Genomic DNA, 18,324 nt, shown 5'->3' on the forward strand with positions numbered 1-18,324 from the left:
CACGAATAACTGCTAAAGGAGTAGAGGACTGAGAGAAAGAGGAGAAAAATGAAGGGCAAACTCATCTTACTTCATGACTGTGGTTTGGATCACATGAATTTTTGAAATTTCTCCATAATTTTTTTCTTCTTTCAGTTCTGTGATATCTGTTCTCTTTATTCTCAGGAGACCCATTTAGCAAACATATTTCTTTAATTATCTTTAAATAATGTGAAATCTGATGTAATGTCCATAATTGGATTTTGTAATTAGAATTGGGTTATTTTCTGTGTTTCTCTAAACATGAGTTTCTCATTTAGCAAAATAGGAGTATGATCTGAGTAAAGCCTTCATGCTGATAAATTACGAAAGCAAATACTTAGCATAGTGCCACAACAAATTAAGTGATTAAACCTGCAGTTTTTCATCCATCTAGCTCCTTACATTTGAGTTAGCATAGCTGTTGCCAAACACTAGAGTCATTTTTTACAATGGACATTCATAGTTTGTCTAACATTAAGTGCTATTAAATTTTTTTTTTCCTTCTCTTCAATGTCTCTGTAATTGTTTCTATTTCTATAGTGCCATTGGAAGAAGCACAGAGAGGTGAATCAGAATATACGGGTTCTAATATTGGTTCTGCCACAAGCAAGCTGTATGATCACGATCCAGGAACTTAATTTCTCTGGAGTTTAGTTTTCCCTCTGGTATATGGGACTAGTAAGATACACGATAATCACCTGTGTGTACATAAAACTATATGTGGGAAAGTGCTCTAAAATACCTAGCACACTCTAAAATTTTTAAAGTTGTTGAAATGAACAGGTCCTTAAATTTAAATTTTGTCTTAGAATATTTATATTTCTCTGTTATAAGTACTAATGTTAACAACAATTCAATGTGGCCCCTTGAGTGAGTCCAAAAGTCAGCTCTAGAAGTGGTCCATCCTTTCACAAATTTAAAGTTTAGCATTTCTGATGTGCACAAAGAAGTAGTATTCACAATGATATTAGTAGACAGAACTTATTAAGAGCCTACTCTCTGTTCAGCTTTGTGCCAAGATTATCTCCAATTTTTTTATATTACTGATGAAAATCTACAATGATTTCAATAATATTATTTATTCAAACACATCCTAAGTGTTCAAGGGCAGACAATCGTGTGTCTCTTTCATATCATATTTAATCTATAAGCTGTGTGATGCCAGAAATTAATTAATATAAACATTTGAAATATTTACATCTTTATTTGCATTATTACATAATGTAATGATAATTACATTATTATTCTCTAGAGATAAATTTCACTACCTAGTTACAATCTATAGCTAGAATATATACATCACCAATGTGAGATGGCTAAGCAAACAGTGGACACTGTAAATAGTTGATGAAGTGATATATATATATATTTATATATAATTTAAATATTATATGCTTGTCTGTATTCATACATCATAATAATTATACTGATCTATCTCTATCTCCCTGCACATTTGATTTATTTTGCAATATTATCTAAGAAATTTGGAGCCAAAATGCTTATGACCTATAAGATTTATGACTGGGGATTAAACAGATAAATCACCAAGGCAAAACTATCACTAAGCCTTACAATTCTAGATGAAGGTTGCAGCAACCTTTAGTTGAATTTTTTTTTCTGAATAACTTATGAACATTCAAATCCCATCTTCTGAATAATATGTAACTAGTCAAGTTATTCCTCATAGTTTCTAACTCAGATTCTAAGTGTAATGACTTTTTAAAAACTTTTTTAAAAGGGGAGTTTCTCTAAGTCATTAAGTATCCCCATTATTTAGCGAATTAAAAATTCAGGTTATTAGATTAAAATGAATTTTTCTCATCACTATTGTGTAGCTTAACTATGTTAATTTTCAAAGTGTGTTAAATTTAAAAGACCTAATACCTCTGAAAACAAATTTTTAAAAAGTGGATCATCACTGTTCCCTCTTCCTACTTAGAAAAATGCCACTTTTTTCTTGAAGTATAGTTGATTTACAATATTGTTAGTTTCAGGTATACAGCACAGTGATTCAGGTTTTTTTATAGATTATATTCCATTATAGGTTATTACAAGATACTGGGTATAATTCCCGGTAAAAATGTCACATTTAAAGCTGGCATTTAAAATTGGTTTTTGCCCTCTATTGCCAATTCTAAAGTTAAAATTATTACTTAATAATTTAATAATTATTTAATGTAAATGAAAGCACCTGAAATTAAGAATCTTTAAATATTTGGTGTAACTTAACATTGTTATTATTGAGTTGTCTTTATTTTAAAGAATCAAGATCTGCATAATATACCGAACTGTAATACAATACTAAAGAACATTTTATCACTGGACACTGGGACCTCAATCCTTTTTAGCACTGACGGATGGTATTGTAACGCTTGCTGACTTTCTCCTTTCAGGAACACAATTAGAATCCATTTTAAAGTAGAGGCACAGTAAACAAAGAAGAATGGGTCATGAATGCTTATAATTACCCAAGCAAAGTTCTCTCCCTAATGGCTCTTCTGCATTTATAGTAATTGGTAATCAGTTGGTCTAATTTGAAGATAAATTCATAAGGTCTACATATTCACTAAATTACATAATTCTGCAAATATATTAGGCTAGGATTCCCATGGTACTATGAATGGTCAGCACAATTGACAGCTGTGCTAATGCCATTGACATTTTGGCTGAGAAGGAGTGTAGATGTAGACTAGTGAGATGTAGACTAGTGAGATGTAGTGTAGATGCAATGTAGATGTGTGGCTAGATGCTATCCCTTTGTTTTCCTCACCTCAGTGAAAGTTTTGTATACGTTGGATGGTTCTGGAGAATTCCATTCAGCTACGTGAGTGAGTAGGTTCTCCATTGCTTGATCTGACCCTTCACAAGTACACCAGAGAGCAAGGTTTGTGTCACGTTATGACCAATATATTCATTATTTTCCAGATTTCCTTTTGCCTTCTTCCTCTTCTCTGACATCCCTGGTTACCAAAGGATCTTCAGTTTTGTAAGCACTCAGGCTCATGCCCTAAATTCTGAAAATGTTCTGATCACTAATATATAGTTACCCCATTTCCCATTTAAGTCTCTTAATGCTATCACTTAAAATGCAGTGTGATTTTTAAAGAAGCCCTCAATGTAAAACTGTAGAGGAATGGAAAGCACATTGGACTTTAAACTTAAAATTCCAACTCTGATACTTTAATATTTTATGACTCTGAGCAAAATAAGGCTCACCATGTTCAATCATTGTTTTAGGTGCTTTGTGTATTTTAATTTACATAATTCTCACAAGAACCCTATGAGAGGGTCCTATTATCACAACTAATGACAAGAGAATTGAGGCACAGAGAGTTTAAGTAACTTTCCCAGAGTCACACAGTTAGAAAGTATGAAACTCAGCATTTAAATCAAGGAATTCTCTGAGAATTGGCACTATAATGCTCTTTTCCCACTCGGAAACTCTTTTCTTAATCTATAAAATAAGACCCACTTATTGAATAGTTTTTGAAGGTAAAATAATGCCAAATATAGTGCTTGAGCCTATGCCTAGAATGTAGTAGGCTGCTTTCATTAAATCTTTGTTCTTTCTCTTCTTTTCCAGTGACTAAGATGGAAAATTCTGAGGGAGGAAGGTTGTCAGGAAAGAAGACAAGGATTTCATGTGAGATGAAGTATAGGAAGCATAGTTCCTATGAGGACTTTTAAATTTAATGACAGAATTATTCTAAAAGTCTTTAGCTTGTAGTATTTATGGACTCTAGTAACAAAAGACCATTTCCATTAGGAATATCTTGGGTAAGACCTCAGAGTATGACCAACTTGATAACAGCTTCACATTAAAAAACTGTAACTGACAGATTTCATTAAAAGTCATTAAAAACTTTTCCTCTGCAAGCATTAATACAGCATTTAGAAACAGGTAGAAAGTACCTAAAATAATATGAATTTTATTAAGCACTAAGCTTGCCTTTAAGAAAAATTTTTATAATTTCTTTGATTTAAAACTATAGTTTATAATTTTTACTAGTAAAAAGTATTGATTATTGTTCAACATAATATGCCCCATTAAAATAAAAAACATTTTTGGTTTCAGGGTCTTGCTTACATATTTGCTTAAGGGATGGCTGCTCTAAGGGGAAAGTGAATTAGAGCAGCTGAAATACAGTGTTCCCCTAAAAGGTACAAGGAAGAGCAGACAAAATATATACTTTTAAAAGTGTGGTACAGAAGGAGAAAAACAAGAATCATATAATATCGCTTATATGTGGAATCTAGAAAAATGGTATAGATGAATTTATTTGCAAAGGTGAAACAGAGTCACAGATGTAGAGAACAAACTTATGGTTACCAAGGGGGGAAGGGAGGGTGATGAATTGGGAGATTGGGATTGACATATATACACTACTAGGTATAAAATAGATAACTAATGAGAACCTGCTATATAGCACAGGGAACTCTACTCAGTGTTCTGTGGTGACCTAAATGGGAAGGAAATCTAAAAAAGAGTAGACATATGTGTATGTATGACTGATTCACTTTGTTGTACAGTAGGAAACCAATACAGCATTGTAAAGCAACTATATTCCAATAAAAACTGATAAAGCAAAACAAAAACAAACAAAAATCAAAGTCTGTTACAAAAGGTTATTATTTTAGGTGAACAAACAGAAAATTTTAAAAAAAGACAGAAAGAAACCTGGATGACTAGAAAACTTGTATGAAGTTTGCATTAAACTTTTTCAAGATGTAGTTTATGTAAAATAAGATGCAAATTATTACCCATATTTCAATATTTATATAATTTATCATATAATACCATTATAATTATTTCAATAAGATAAACATATATATACATATACATAATATGATAAACCGTGCGCTAAGGGACAGAACTGGTGCTTAAAGGTCAACTAACTGATTTCTTATTTTACCTTTTTGAGGGGTTTATGACTTGCCTAAGAGTTACAAATATTGTGTGACTGGGACCCAAATGAGCAGCATTTATATTAGTAGTCTTTTTATTACAGTATGAAGATGTGTGTGTCTGTGTGTGTGTGTGTGTGTGTGTGTGTGCGTGCAAGTGCTTGCCTGTGGGCACATGTCTATGTTTGTATAATATATGTCTTCTGTTCTTTGGAGTTGGTTTAGAAAATCTATTTGAGTTCTGTCTCTTAGATATTAAATCCCCCAAACTAGAGCTAAAATACTAAAAAAATCTGCAGAATAAATAGCCATAACTTTAAATGTTTTATATTTAGAAAAACTCACAGTATCTTCTTGAGAAACTCATGCATAAATCTATTATTTTTTTATGTGTGACAAGAGAAAGGGTAAATTCTATATCAAAAATGCACTTGCAGAACTGGATTCCCAGCTCATGAGAGAGGTTAAGTCTGTTACTCACTTATTGGATGGGATATTGAGTGGACAGGCACAGGGCTGACAGTCATCAGAGGTTCCTTTAGTAGGATCACCATAGAAACCAGGAAGACATTTATTACAATATAGGCCACCAGTGTGATCCTTACAGTTCTGAGGAAGAAATGCACATCAGAGTTTATTATTTCGGTCTCAAGCATCAACATGTTACCAAAAATAGATCTACAGAATCATTAGTCTATTCCCCGCCAGAAAGAATAATTTTCCACATTAAATGGTCAATTTTACAGCTGGGAAAGAGCACTGAAAGTTAATTTAATATCTAGCTTATAAACTACACACTAGTTTCAGCATATGCATACTTACAAAAAGATGACTGAAATTCATTTTAAATATTTTTCATTAAGCAAATAGTATTTCCTTTTTTTCTTTGTTGTTTGTTTTTAAGGAAATACAAGTGATCGTGAGTGTGTGTGTGTGTGTGTATAGTTATAAAGTCTTAATAATATATGTTTAATGGAAATTGTACCTGATTTAGGTAAAAATCAATTGTTCAGCTTAAACTGCTGATTTAATGAGAACTATGGCTAATCCTACAAAACCTCTGACACTATGGCCTTTTACATCAGAGATTAATTAGGACCTCAGTAGGCTCTGATGATGTGGACAATGTACTAATGTATTACAGCTGCGAGGGCCTTGCTTAACTCATAATTTAAAAATGAGAATATTGAAAAATTAAAAATGTATACCAATAAATAATAAAACCACAAGGCACATAACAATTTCCCTCACACATTGTTTTTTACTTTTTATTTTTTTATTATTTTTATCATCCTTATTAGAGTATAATTGCTTTACAATGGTGTGTCAGTATCTGCTTTATAACAAAGTGAATCAGTTACACATATACATATTTCCCCATATCTCTTCCCTCTTGCAACTCCCTCCCTCCCACCCTCCTTATCCCACCCCTCTAGGTGGTCACAAAGCACCGAGCTGATCTCCCTGTGCTATGCGGCTGCTTCCCACTAGCTATCTATTTTACATTTGGTAGTGTATATATGTCCATGCCACTCTCTCACTTTTTCCCAGCTTACCCTTCCCCCTCCCCATATCCTCAAGTCCATTCTCTAGTAGGTCTGCATCTTTATGCCTGTCTTGCCCCTAGTTTCTTCTGACCATTTTCTTTTTTTTTTTTTTTTTAGATTTCATATATATGTGTTAGCATATGGTATTTGTTTTTCTCTTTCTGACTTACTTCACTCTGTATGACAGTCTCTACGTCCATCCACCTCATTACAAATAACTCAGTTTCATTCCTTTTTATGGCTGAGTAATATTCCATTGTATATATATGCCACATCTTCTTTATCCATTCATCTGTTGATGGATACTTAGGTTGCTTCCATGTCCTGGCTATTGTAAATAGAGCTGCAATGAACATTGTGGTACATGGCTCTTTCTGAATTATGGTTTTCTCAGGGTATATGCCCAGTAGTGGGATTGCTGGATCGTATGGTAGTTGTATTTGCAGTTTTTTTAAGGAACCTCCATACTGGTCTCCATAGTGGCTGTATCAATTTACATTCCCACCAACAGTGCAAGAGGGTTCCCTTTTCTCCACACCCTCTCTAGCACTTATTGTTTCTAGATTTTTTGATGATGGCCATTCTGACCGGTGTGAGATGATATCTCATTGTAGTTTTGATTTGCATTTCTCTAAGGATTAATGATGCTGAGCATTCTTTCATGTGTTTGTTGGCAATCTGTATATCTTCTTTGGAGAAATGTCTCTTTAGGTGTTCTGCCCATTTTTGGATTGGGTTGTTTGTTCTTTTGATATTGAGCTCCATGAGTTGCTTGTATGTTTTGGAGATTAATCCTTTGTCAGTTGCTTCATTTGCAAATATTTTCTCCCATTCTGAGGGCTGTCTTTTCGTCCTGTTTATGGTTTCCTTTGCTGTGCAAAAGCTTTGAAGTTTCATTAGGTCCCATTTGTTTATTTTTGTTTTTATTTCCATTTCTCTAGGAGGTGGGTCAAAAAGGATCTTGCTGTGATTTGTCATAGAGTGTTCTTCCTATGTTTTCCTCTAAGAGTTTGATAGTGTCTGGTCTTACACTTAGGTCTTTAATCCATTTTGAGTTAATTTTTGTGTATGGTGTTAGGGAGTGTTCTAATTGCATTCTTTTACATGTAGCTGTCCAGTTTTCCCAGCACCACTTATTGAAGGGCCTGTCTTTTCTCCACTGTATATTCTTGTCACCTTTATCAAAGATAAGGTGACCATATGTGTGTGGGTTTATCTCTGGGCTTTCTATCCTGTTCCATTGATCTATATTTCTGTTTTTGTGCCAGGACCATACTGTCTTGATTACTGTAGCTTTGTAGTGTAGTCTGAAGTCAGGGAGCCTGATTCCTCCAGCTCCTTTTTTCTTTCTCAAGATTGCTTTGGCTATTCGGGGTCTTTTATGTTTCCATACACATTGTGAAATTTTTTGTTCTAGTTCTGTGAAAAATGCCAGTGGTAGTTTGATAGGGATTGCATTGAATCTGTAGATTGCTTTGAGTAGTAGAGTCATTTTCACAGTGTTTGTTCTTCCAATCCAAGAACATGGTATATCTCTCCATCTATTTGTATCATCTTTAATTTCTTTCATCAGTGTCTTACAATTTTCTGCATACACACACTTTTTTAAAAAATTGAAATGGTATTTTTCTGTTAATTAGTATTTTTTGAAACCATGTTCTTTTCAAAAATGAAAAATCAAAATAATATATACCTTGATTTCTTCATATTAATTAAAGTATATTCATAAACCCACTTTGTGTTCACAAAATTGATCAAGACTGTTAAAGGTGAGCAATCAGATAATCAACAAGTGAAAATGTCTATAAAGCACTGATAAGTTTTAATGATGTTTTGGCATCATGTAAACATAACTTCTTCAGTCTCCAATGATACAATAAAATGTATCTAATGCCTATTACCTATCATACGATATGGATTTATTATGACTGAAATACATTTTTAATTTTACAAGCATATAAAATGCTATTTTTTTCTCATTTCCAAAGAATTCATCAGAGCTTGGAGTGCAAAACCTTTAATTTTATCATCAATAACTAAATAGGTAGAGGAAATGGCTAATAGCCAAAATATAAATTCACTTTAAGCATAAAGTAAAAATTTGTTAATCTGATTGACCAATGGGATAGTCAGTTTGATTCAATGAAAATTCTGAATTATTATTTCTTTTAGTATATTTTTAAGAAGCTCAATTTTAATTACACTTAGTAAATGGATTTAAGAAAAAAACACCCATAAATAAACACTTCTGAACATAGCTTGTTAAATTCCGTGGGGAGAGGGACAGATTCTTTATTGTAGACAATGTTAAATGAAAATCCAGTAATCCACTTGCTTACAATCTGTAAATGTGGGAGTTAAGCTCACAATACATGAAGTTTTCAAGCTCTGAAATCTCATGACAGTTTCATGACAGTGAGTAGGTAATTCTTTAGTATCTGGTGACACTTGAAAATAGGTTTTTCTTTAAGGTATCTAAAATTTTCAAATTTATTTTGCAACCCTCTATCAAAGTAGCAAAGGTGTTAACTTTATTATCCACATTTGTCTAAATAACAGCACATTGGGATGGAAGGTACAAAACATGGATCAATTTGATGAAAGGCTTTCCTCTTTGATTTCATCTTCATATTAGTTCCTTGCAGTTTTCAAGTTTAAAGTTGTCTCTTACTAAAAAAAGTATGGTTTTTGCAATATTCTTTGTATATTGTCAGATTGACACAATCAAAATTATATCTCCAAAGACTTAGGGACTTTAAAAAATAGGATTATAAAACTGATTATGTTTTAACCATGCTGAAAATGGTATTTCTAAAACTCAACTGAAAATCTTGCACAACCCAGAGACCCTGCTTTTCTTTACTGATTTGAAAGAAAAATAACATGTAGGAGTTTCTTACATTTCCTGATGTCATATTTCAGTTAATGTAAATAAAATTAATCTTAAAACTCAAGTGTTTCTGCAGTTGAAACCATAAAACAATATTAGACAACAACACTATGGAAAACCCAAACTGAAAAAGACGAAAGGTTCGCTCTGATGGGCTGGTTACTTTTACAGGTGTCCTGCTACAAAAGTACTTTCCAAATGTCTATTCACATTGCTTACCACAAGAACAATGACAAGGAACAAGTATGCAGTCTTCCCATGTGGCTTGAGTGTTTCCTAGATCACTTCAAAAGTACTTTGAGTCAAAATGACCTTTTAATATATAATAAGTCTGCCCTATAACAGAGGTCTGGATTTTGATCTAATATCAAAAAATATTTCAGTTAATTTCTAATTAGATTTCAAAGCCAAACTAAAACGCAGTTTATCTGTAAGTTTTGTAAATTTTCTGTCTAGCGCTGGTGGGGGGAAGCATAAATAATAAAAAAAAAGGAAGCTAAAATGCGGGTCAACTGAACAGTAAGAATGCCTTTGATGTGCAACATATAAATATTTTTCTCTTTGTGGATCACATTAGAATGAATACACTCAAAATGGAACATCAGCATTTAGTTATTAATACCATTTCAGATAAAGAGAATTTGAAAGTCTCCAGAAATATCTTACATGATCACCTATTTACCAGCTACAGAGGAAACCTCAGAAAACACCCCAGATTCTATCTCTATCATCAAGATCTCTGTTGTTTCCCTAAGATTCATTGTGTTATTTGAAGTAGCCTACCTCCCTGCCCATGAAACAAAGTCAGTAAACTAGGCTTCATTAGTAGAAGGTCTCACATAATCATTGATCCCCTCCCTTCTTCCTCCCAAAATTATGCTGGATGAAACTATTTTATTCTAAAATGGGCTTTCATTCTTAGAAATATTACATAACCAAATGAATTAACAGCATGATTTTAGACTTAATGAATGCAACATGAAATATTACTATTGGGAACATTAAAAGTCTGGTATCATGAAATATTTATTTTTGTCTTTCTAGGTTTCAGTAAAGCAAATCTATATCTGGTTTGGGTTGAATATTTCCTATTGCATGTTAGTAAAGTATTTAAAGGTAACTCAGTATTTTTTCCAAGGTACATTTTAAAAGACTTATTGTATAATTAAAATGAAAATCGCTTAGTCTTTCTATTCATAACAATGCCATTTGAAAAATCTACTGATCCACAAATTAAGGCTATCACGCTTTATACTGCAATGCAATTAAACAAAATCTTCTATACAGAAAACAGAAAGAGCATCAATAAACCTAAATGCCAAATCACATTGAAACAAAAGCCCTGAATTTTCATTTTGGATTTTTCCCAGAAGCTTTTAAGTAGAAGAAAAAGGGTGGGGGGAAGAATGAGCAAGAGAAAGAGAGAACATTAAGAAATACAGATAACAGAGTCTGCCTTAAATTCTACAGGGAAATGAGAGTATGATATCTTCCTAAACTGGCACCATTTCAAATTGTGTTTCTGCAAGACTAATGAAATGAGAAGTGTTGTTTCAAGCTTCATGCCATGTCAGACAATATAAAACTAACATGCCCTTGAGTTAATCAGAATGGTCTATTCAGTGTAATTCTCTAATCCAAAAGCTTCTTAGCAGGATGGAAAGTACTTTGCCTTTTGCAGAGCTTTTTTTCTGGTTGAAGTATAGACTTAATTGTAAAAGGAGTAAGGAGCTCTGGTGAATATGTATTGCTTATATTTATTATATTTTAATCTATATATGTTGCCTTGTATTTAGTTAAATGCTGACATTTGAAAACAAAAAAAATGTAGTATTCCCTCATTTTCAAAGTGACAAAAACTGAATTATGCCTATTACAGAGGTTACATTTTATACTTTTCATATTATGGGGATATAAATTATTTCCTGTTACAGAAATACAGTCTATTTTTTGGTAGATTTATGGAAGGGATTGAAACCATATATACTTGTAGTAGAAAGGTATCCCAGTCATTAGTTATGCTTTATTATGATGTATCTGATCTTAATTCAATTCTTAGACTAATATGAATAAACACTTTCTAATGCTTGTTAGTCAGGGAGACCACGTATGAAAGAACGTTCCCAGCTTCCAACTCAGTTCAATATAAAGAGTGCCATCAAGTCACTTCCTGACTCAAGTATTTAAAGTCCCAAAGGTAGTAATTGAATTGCAGGGCCTATTGAGCTGATTTCAGCCCTGTCAATCAGCATCTCCAAAGGAGAAAGCACTTACCAGGCATTCTCCAGTGATATCATCACAGGATTCCGCGTGACCAAAGCACTGACAGGGTTCACAGATGCCACCAAAAATAGTGCCGTTAACTCGTCTGTGCCTAGGCCAACAAGACTGAAAGGAAGATAAGGCTTCAAGTTAGTCTCAGGGATTTTTAAAAGTTTGCTTTTTGTCTTTATTGGATAAAGGAAAATATTTAGGTAGCAAACCCAGCAAATGTGCTTGTCAAAGCACTGCCATTATGGAAATATTGCTACAGAGCTATTCCTCCTGACATGGGACCTTCGTACTAACCTTAGTTTTATTGGCAGGTATGAGATTAGAAGAAGCATTAGCTTGATGTCTGTTCTGAAATAGCAAAATAAAGCAGAGATATAAAGAACTGAAACATGACAGTTGCAAAGTAAAAAGCACAGATAAGAAAATGGAAGAAAAAGTACTGAAAAAAAGCAGCCGACAGAAATGGACTCTTCAGAACCTTAGCCTAAGAGAGCGCCTAATGTCATTCCAAGGAATATAGATTCTCTGGAGTGACCTCTCTTTCCCACGTACAAACTGCCCATAACTCTGTCACTTTCAGAAAATCTTTGCAGTCATTTGGAAGAAAGGTAGTATCCGCTCTTAACATTTGATCACACACACACATATAATTTATACCTCTCATTCTCAACTTCCTCCATCCTATTATGCTTTCTCAAATTTACACAAAATAGTTTATGATTTATTTACCATATATTTATTCCCTTGATATTTTATTTTATGGCATTATTCTACTAGAACTCTACTTATATCTATCATTTCCTTTCTAAGTGTGAAACACTTTACCATCCAAAAATAGAACTCTGATTAGAAAAAGGGTATTTGGGCCATACAGTATCTGTGTGTCTGTGTTGGCTTTCAGTTCACGTCATGTTTAAGTTTCTCTTCCGTGGGGGTCACTATAAATTGGACGGGATGCAAAATAAGGGGACAAACTTCACTGCCCTCTAGGAGGTTATGATCTCCATCAAGTTAAAATTGCATTTTGTGGGTTATTTACCATATTTCTGGATGGTTAACTATGACATAATATATCATGAAAAGGCTTTTTTTTTCCCAGTTGAAAGTGGAAACAAGAGAGAAACCACTGAAGTAATAAATAATATAGAATTGTGTTGTGTATTGTTGGAAATGTTCCTTCTGCCTCAGGATATGAGGACTCTTAAATGTGAACATCGATAGCAAACACATAAAAAAAAGGGATGAGCTGATACTTCATATTTGAAAGGAAAACAAAACAACTTTCTTCTTAATTTGCGCAGTACAGAAAAGGTGTCAATTTTCTAACCTCTTCTAATAGTTTCTCCTCATTAAAACTGTTGTCACCCTAGACTCATTATAGAAGAGATTTTGTAATGTAATATATATTTCTAAAAACTGGTAAAGCTACATATCCAGAAGGGGGTAGAAATTAAGGGTGTTGATAACAAGGAGAGAACTGATTTACTCTTTTCAGGACAAATATTCATGGAATTGTCATTAATAAGTTATATATATATATATATATATATATATATATATATCTGCAAATGTACTACTCCATTTGTACATGTACTCCATCTTCTTTCTTCAAATTTCCCAACTCTTTACACCTCTCTCTTAGCCAGTAATTTCATCTCATTAGTCACAGAGAAAATTAAAGCCATTGGAAGCCAAATTTCCACTACCAAGTCCACAAGCATAAGTGTATATCTCCATTTGTCATATTCCCCTCTGCAACAGGCATGCAGGATTCTTCATCCTCTCAAAGGAATATCACTGCACTTGTAATCTGTATTCCATTATCTATTGTCTTCCCAGTATTTCCTCTCTGTGCTGCGTCAGTAATAGCTTTCCTTTCTGTTGGATCATTACTATCAGCTTGAAAATATGATCGAGTATCTCCATCAAAAATCAGCTAATAGAAAAAAAAGACAAAATTACTTCCTTAATATCCTATAACTTTCAGTTACCTACCTGTTTTTCTTTTCAGTAAGACTGCGCTAAAAAGAATGGATGTATATATATATGTATGTATAACTGATTCACTTTGCTGTACACCTGAAACTTTCACAACATTGTAAATCAACTATACTCCGATAGAAGTTTAAAAAAAGAAAAAAAACTAAAAAAAAAAAAGTTTTTTCTTCCTCACTTCCCTTTTATGCTTCATTCCATCCTAATCAGTCCTGTGCTATCACCACTTGATTAAAACTGCCCTTGTCCATGTCACCAAATTCCAGGGAGCCAAACCTAATAAACAATTCTACAATCAACACTTTATTGCTCTCTCATCAGGATATGGTTTAGTTGATTCCTATCTCCCTCAAAAGTCCTCTTCTCGAAACTTCCATGATATTACAGTCCCAAAGTTTCCACCCCATTTCTTTGCTGTCTCCTCTGCTTCAACCTACTTCTCATTGTCAGGAGCTCCGGGGGGCTTAGTCACTTTTCTTCTTCTTTCCACAGTTTCTCCCAGGTCATTTTATTTAGTCCCCTAGTTGATGATTCCTTCTAAATACATATCTATAGACCAGACAGATATTTCTGAGTTCAGGACCTACATTGGACATTGACAATACACTTCACAGCTCTTTCAAACCTAATATTTCCAAAATGGATCGTTGATTTCATCCTCCCCATCACAGTTGTTCCTCTCCCAGTTTTCCTCAGCTCAGTAAATGGCACCACATCCAATTGCTCAAGCTCATCATCTGACTCATTCTTAAAATCTTCAGTTTTTTCAACTCTCCCATGGCATGTCTATCAGTAAGTCCTATTGGTTCTACTACCAAAATATATTTAGAATAAACACATGTCTTTCTACATCCTCTGTCATTATACTAACAAACCACTATCATCATTGCATTCTACCACAGTAGCATATTAACCATTTTCCTTCTTACCTTTCCTGCCATGTACAATAGGTTCTACACACTGTAGTTATAATGACTTTTTCAAAAAAATATAAAACTCAGACCATGGCATCACCCAGCTTAAAGCCTTCTTTCCATTGCATTTAGAATAAAACCACAAGTTCTTATCATGCATGCAAAGCTCTGAATGGCCAGCCTCCTTCAATCATACCTTGTGCCACTTTCTTACTTGCTTGCTATAAGCTTCAGCCATACCCGCCCCAACTCAGCTCCTTGCCGACTCCAAACTCTGTTTCATTTCCTCCTCAGCTCCTTTACCTAAGCTGACCCTAAACTCAGTTTAGATGCTACCGCCTCAGAAAACCTCCCTGACAACCTCTCATAAAGTAGTCCCTCCCATCTAATCTTCCTATACCCATTCTCAGTACCTCTATCAAGGCACCCTGTTTATTTTCTTCATTGAATTTATCATATTTATCTAAATTTTCTTTGTGGCATCATATAGAAGAGGGAACTGAGATTTGAATTAAAACAACTTTTTTTGTACCCAACTTTGCTTTCACTTCCTCACCTGTTCCACTTGTCAAGTGACATGAATTATGATGATACTAGGAAAGTATGAAAATATTTGAAAGATGAACTGTGGGGGGATTTATAAGAAGTAGAAATGAGGAAAAAAAAGATTCTGAATCAACATTGTGGAGCCAAACAAAACAGAAGAGAACGATTTTATAATGGAGTTATAGAATGTGTTTTTGGTAAGCTAGAATTAAGACATTAATAGTCTTTGGAGTTTACTCAGCTTTTAAAGGATCCAGTGATATTAGTGATAACAAAACTAGAGTGCCTGGCGTTAGGAACTCAATAAAAAAGCAAATGAATTTAGGAAAGGATAGGAATAGATAATAGTGAGTTTAAGGATAGGAAGTTTCAAAGAAAAGAAGGAATTATTAGAGAGTAGAAAAAACTAAGAAGCCAGAGAGAAACTCCAGAGTTCATTGTCTTCTGATTCAACTAAATTCTTTTATGGATTCCAAAGTAACTTGATTTATCAATTATCATGTGAGAGGCACAGGAAGGTTTTCTTATCCCTGCTCTGCTTCTTTGTTCTGACTCTCCCACACTCGCTTGCTTCTCTCTCTTCCTACCTAATCGTTACCATTATTTAGCATCCAATTTGAGGTTTTTCCACCCTAGGATACTTTCTGTGACGTCTCTCTCCACTGGAATTGCTCATCTCTTTGAAAGACTATTGCACTTAAGCTCTGTACCACTTACTGGTGCCTTAATTATATAGTGCTGTGATCCAGTTTTTCACAGGTATTTGTTCTGTCTCCCTAAACAGACTGTTAGCTCTTTAAGAACAGGGATTGTGGTATAATCTTCTTGATAATCCCCTCAGCATCTAGGGCAGAATTTACCAAAGATTCTTAATAAATATTTTTGAAGAAAGAAAAGAAGAAACAAAATGCATAACCAATTAAATAATTCTAATATTCAGACAATTTTAGATTCAATGGGCATTTTAAATTTGTATAAAAGACGATGAGGAGCACTGAGAGTAACCAACGTGGGAATAAGTGCTAAACCAAGAATAGAATCAAGGTATTTATTATTTCAGTTGAAATAAGAACATAAAGGTTCAAAGAGAGCTTTCTGGTTTGAAATAAAAACTGCTAGACTCTTAATAAAAAAATACTTTTCATCAAGTACAGTATTTATTTTACATGTAAAATCAAATTTGGGTTGACAGAGCTAATTCATTTCCATGATTATTTTTCTCTTCTCTATTTGAATTTTGGAAAAGTGACAGTGAATTACATTTAGTTTTATTTCCGGATAGGTGAATCTGAGCCCAGTTAAAGAAAACACATTTGTCACCAATATGACTCTAAGCCCTGAGTAACCTCTCGTAGCATGCATTATTTTAAAGTACAAGAGGAACGACAAAGCAAGGCCTAGGGTATTTCTGTAAATGGCATAATGGGATAGTGTGCTGAAGTGGAACATCTTGGTACAGTCAGATGATTCCTTAAAGGCACCATTTTTAAAGAATTTAAGTTCCCATTTATCCGCAAGCCATGCCCTCTACAAGGGAAATGGTGTTTATATTTTTTTGACCAGATTTCAAGTAAAATCAATTTTCAAACTACCTAAAGAAAATGCATAAAAGTAAATAAAAATTATTACCTTAGAATGACACACTGTGATATTAAGTAAGGAACATTAATCTTATTATAAATCTAGAATATTGAGACAGCAATAAATATCTCAAACTTTAGGTGCTAAACAAATCAAAGACCTGTAGGAAATTTTCTAGATCAAGGTATTTCTTCCATATATTATGTTCTGGACATCTTAAAGACTGAGTCCTTCAGATGACTGTGATTTGGCTGTATTCTTAGGAATAAAGTAGATTCAAAAATGGATTAAAAAATGTGGAAAGGGTGAAAAAGAAAAGAAGTAGTGCTAAATTCCTCGTAAGTACTCAGGTGGAAATGAAAGAGAAATATATTGAAATATTATTCCACCATCATTTATCCTATTTCATCAACAGATTAAATCGAAAACAAACACTTAAAGAAACATCAGATTTTTAGCTATATGTCATAAGGCAAAATATCTCTACAAGAAACCTGATTTCAAGCTGGCATTACACGAGTAACACTATTTGAAAGTCATGACTTTTTCGCAGACGTTGGAGTTTCTTCTTTAACTAATAATACACTATCATTTGTGCAATCCTTGATGAAAAAACTAAGCTTATTTTAGAATAGTTTATGGAAAATAATGCTGAAGGAACTTAGAATGCACTGAAGCTATATTCTTGCAAACTTACTTCACAGGAGGAGCCAGTATACCCTGATGGACATTGACAAACTTCCACAGCTGCTGCAATGCTTCTGTCAGTAGGATAGGGGACAGCAGATTCAAGGCCAACAGAGCTCAGCCTGGAGCAGAAGGAAAAAGAAATGGTAAATAAGCAACAGACTCCTAGGTGTTACATCCCTTGAGGAATAGTACAGAAACAATGATGTAAATATAAGCACATTTTTATGTTGAAAAAGAAGGCAAATGAATATCCGTAACTTGATGCTCTGGTCATTCATCATATTAGGCAAAGTCAGCCCAGTTAAAAGTGCTCACAACCAGTACCGCGATCAAATGTTGAAAAGACAGGACTATTCTTGCTCATTTCTTGGTTTTTGGCTATGTGTTTTGATTCCATCCCCCCCTTTTTTTTTGAGATACAGAGTTTAAAATCATAGTTGAAGGGGCTTCCCTGGTGGTGCAGTGGTTAAGAATCCGCCTGCCAATGCAGGGGACATGGGTTCGATTCCTGGTCTGGGAAGATCCTACAAGCCGTGGAGCAACTAAGGCCATGTGCCACAACTACTGAGCCTGTGCTCTAGAGCCCACGAGCCACAACTATGAATCCGTGCACCCTAGAGCCTGTGCACGCCACAACCACAGAGCCCATGTGCTGCAACTACTGAAGCCTGCGCACCTAGAGCCTGTGCTCCCCAACAAGAGAAGCCACCGCAATGAGGAGCCTGCGCACTGCAACAAAGAGTAGCCCCCGCTTGCCACAACTAGAGAAATCCCGTGCATAGCAACGAAGACTCAATGCAGCCAAAAAAAAAAAAACATACTTGAAGGAATTTTTAAAACAGAAAACACTCATATGACTGACTTATTTTTAATATTTAAACTAGATAAGCAGAAGGACATAATATTAATATTCAGTCCAACGTTTTAAATTTAAAGAAAAATGAAAGATGGAAATTATTTT

The 18,324-nt window shown here is 34.1% G+C and overlaps 1 protein-coding gene across 1 annotated transcript in view; it reads right to left on the reverse strand.

Annotated features, from left to right (window-relative positions):
• Positions 1-18,324, reverse strand: part of LAMA2 (laminin subunit alpha 2) — a 450,165-nt gene that overhangs the window by 229,954 nt on the left and 201,887 nt on the right. The window contains exons 15-17 of the mRNA XM_065888629.1: positions 17,371-17,482; positions 11,638-11,751; positions 5,408-5,535 (exon numbers count right to left, since the gene is read on the reverse strand). Of these exons, the coding sequence (XP_065744701.1) occupies positions 5,408-5,535; positions 11,638-11,751; positions 17,371-17,482 (354 nt within the window). The remainder of the gene's footprint in view (positions 1-5,407; positions 5,536-11,637; positions 11,752-17,370; positions 17,483-18,324) is intronic.

The sequence above is a fragment of the Phocoena phocoena genome, chromosome 12, assembly GCF_963924675.1.
Source record: "Phocoena phocoena chromosome 12, mPhoPho1.1, whole genome shotgun sequence".
NCBI classification, from domain to species: domain Eukaryota; kingdom Metazoa; phylum Chordata; class Mammalia; order Artiodactyla; family Phocoenidae; genus Phocoena; species Phocoena phocoena.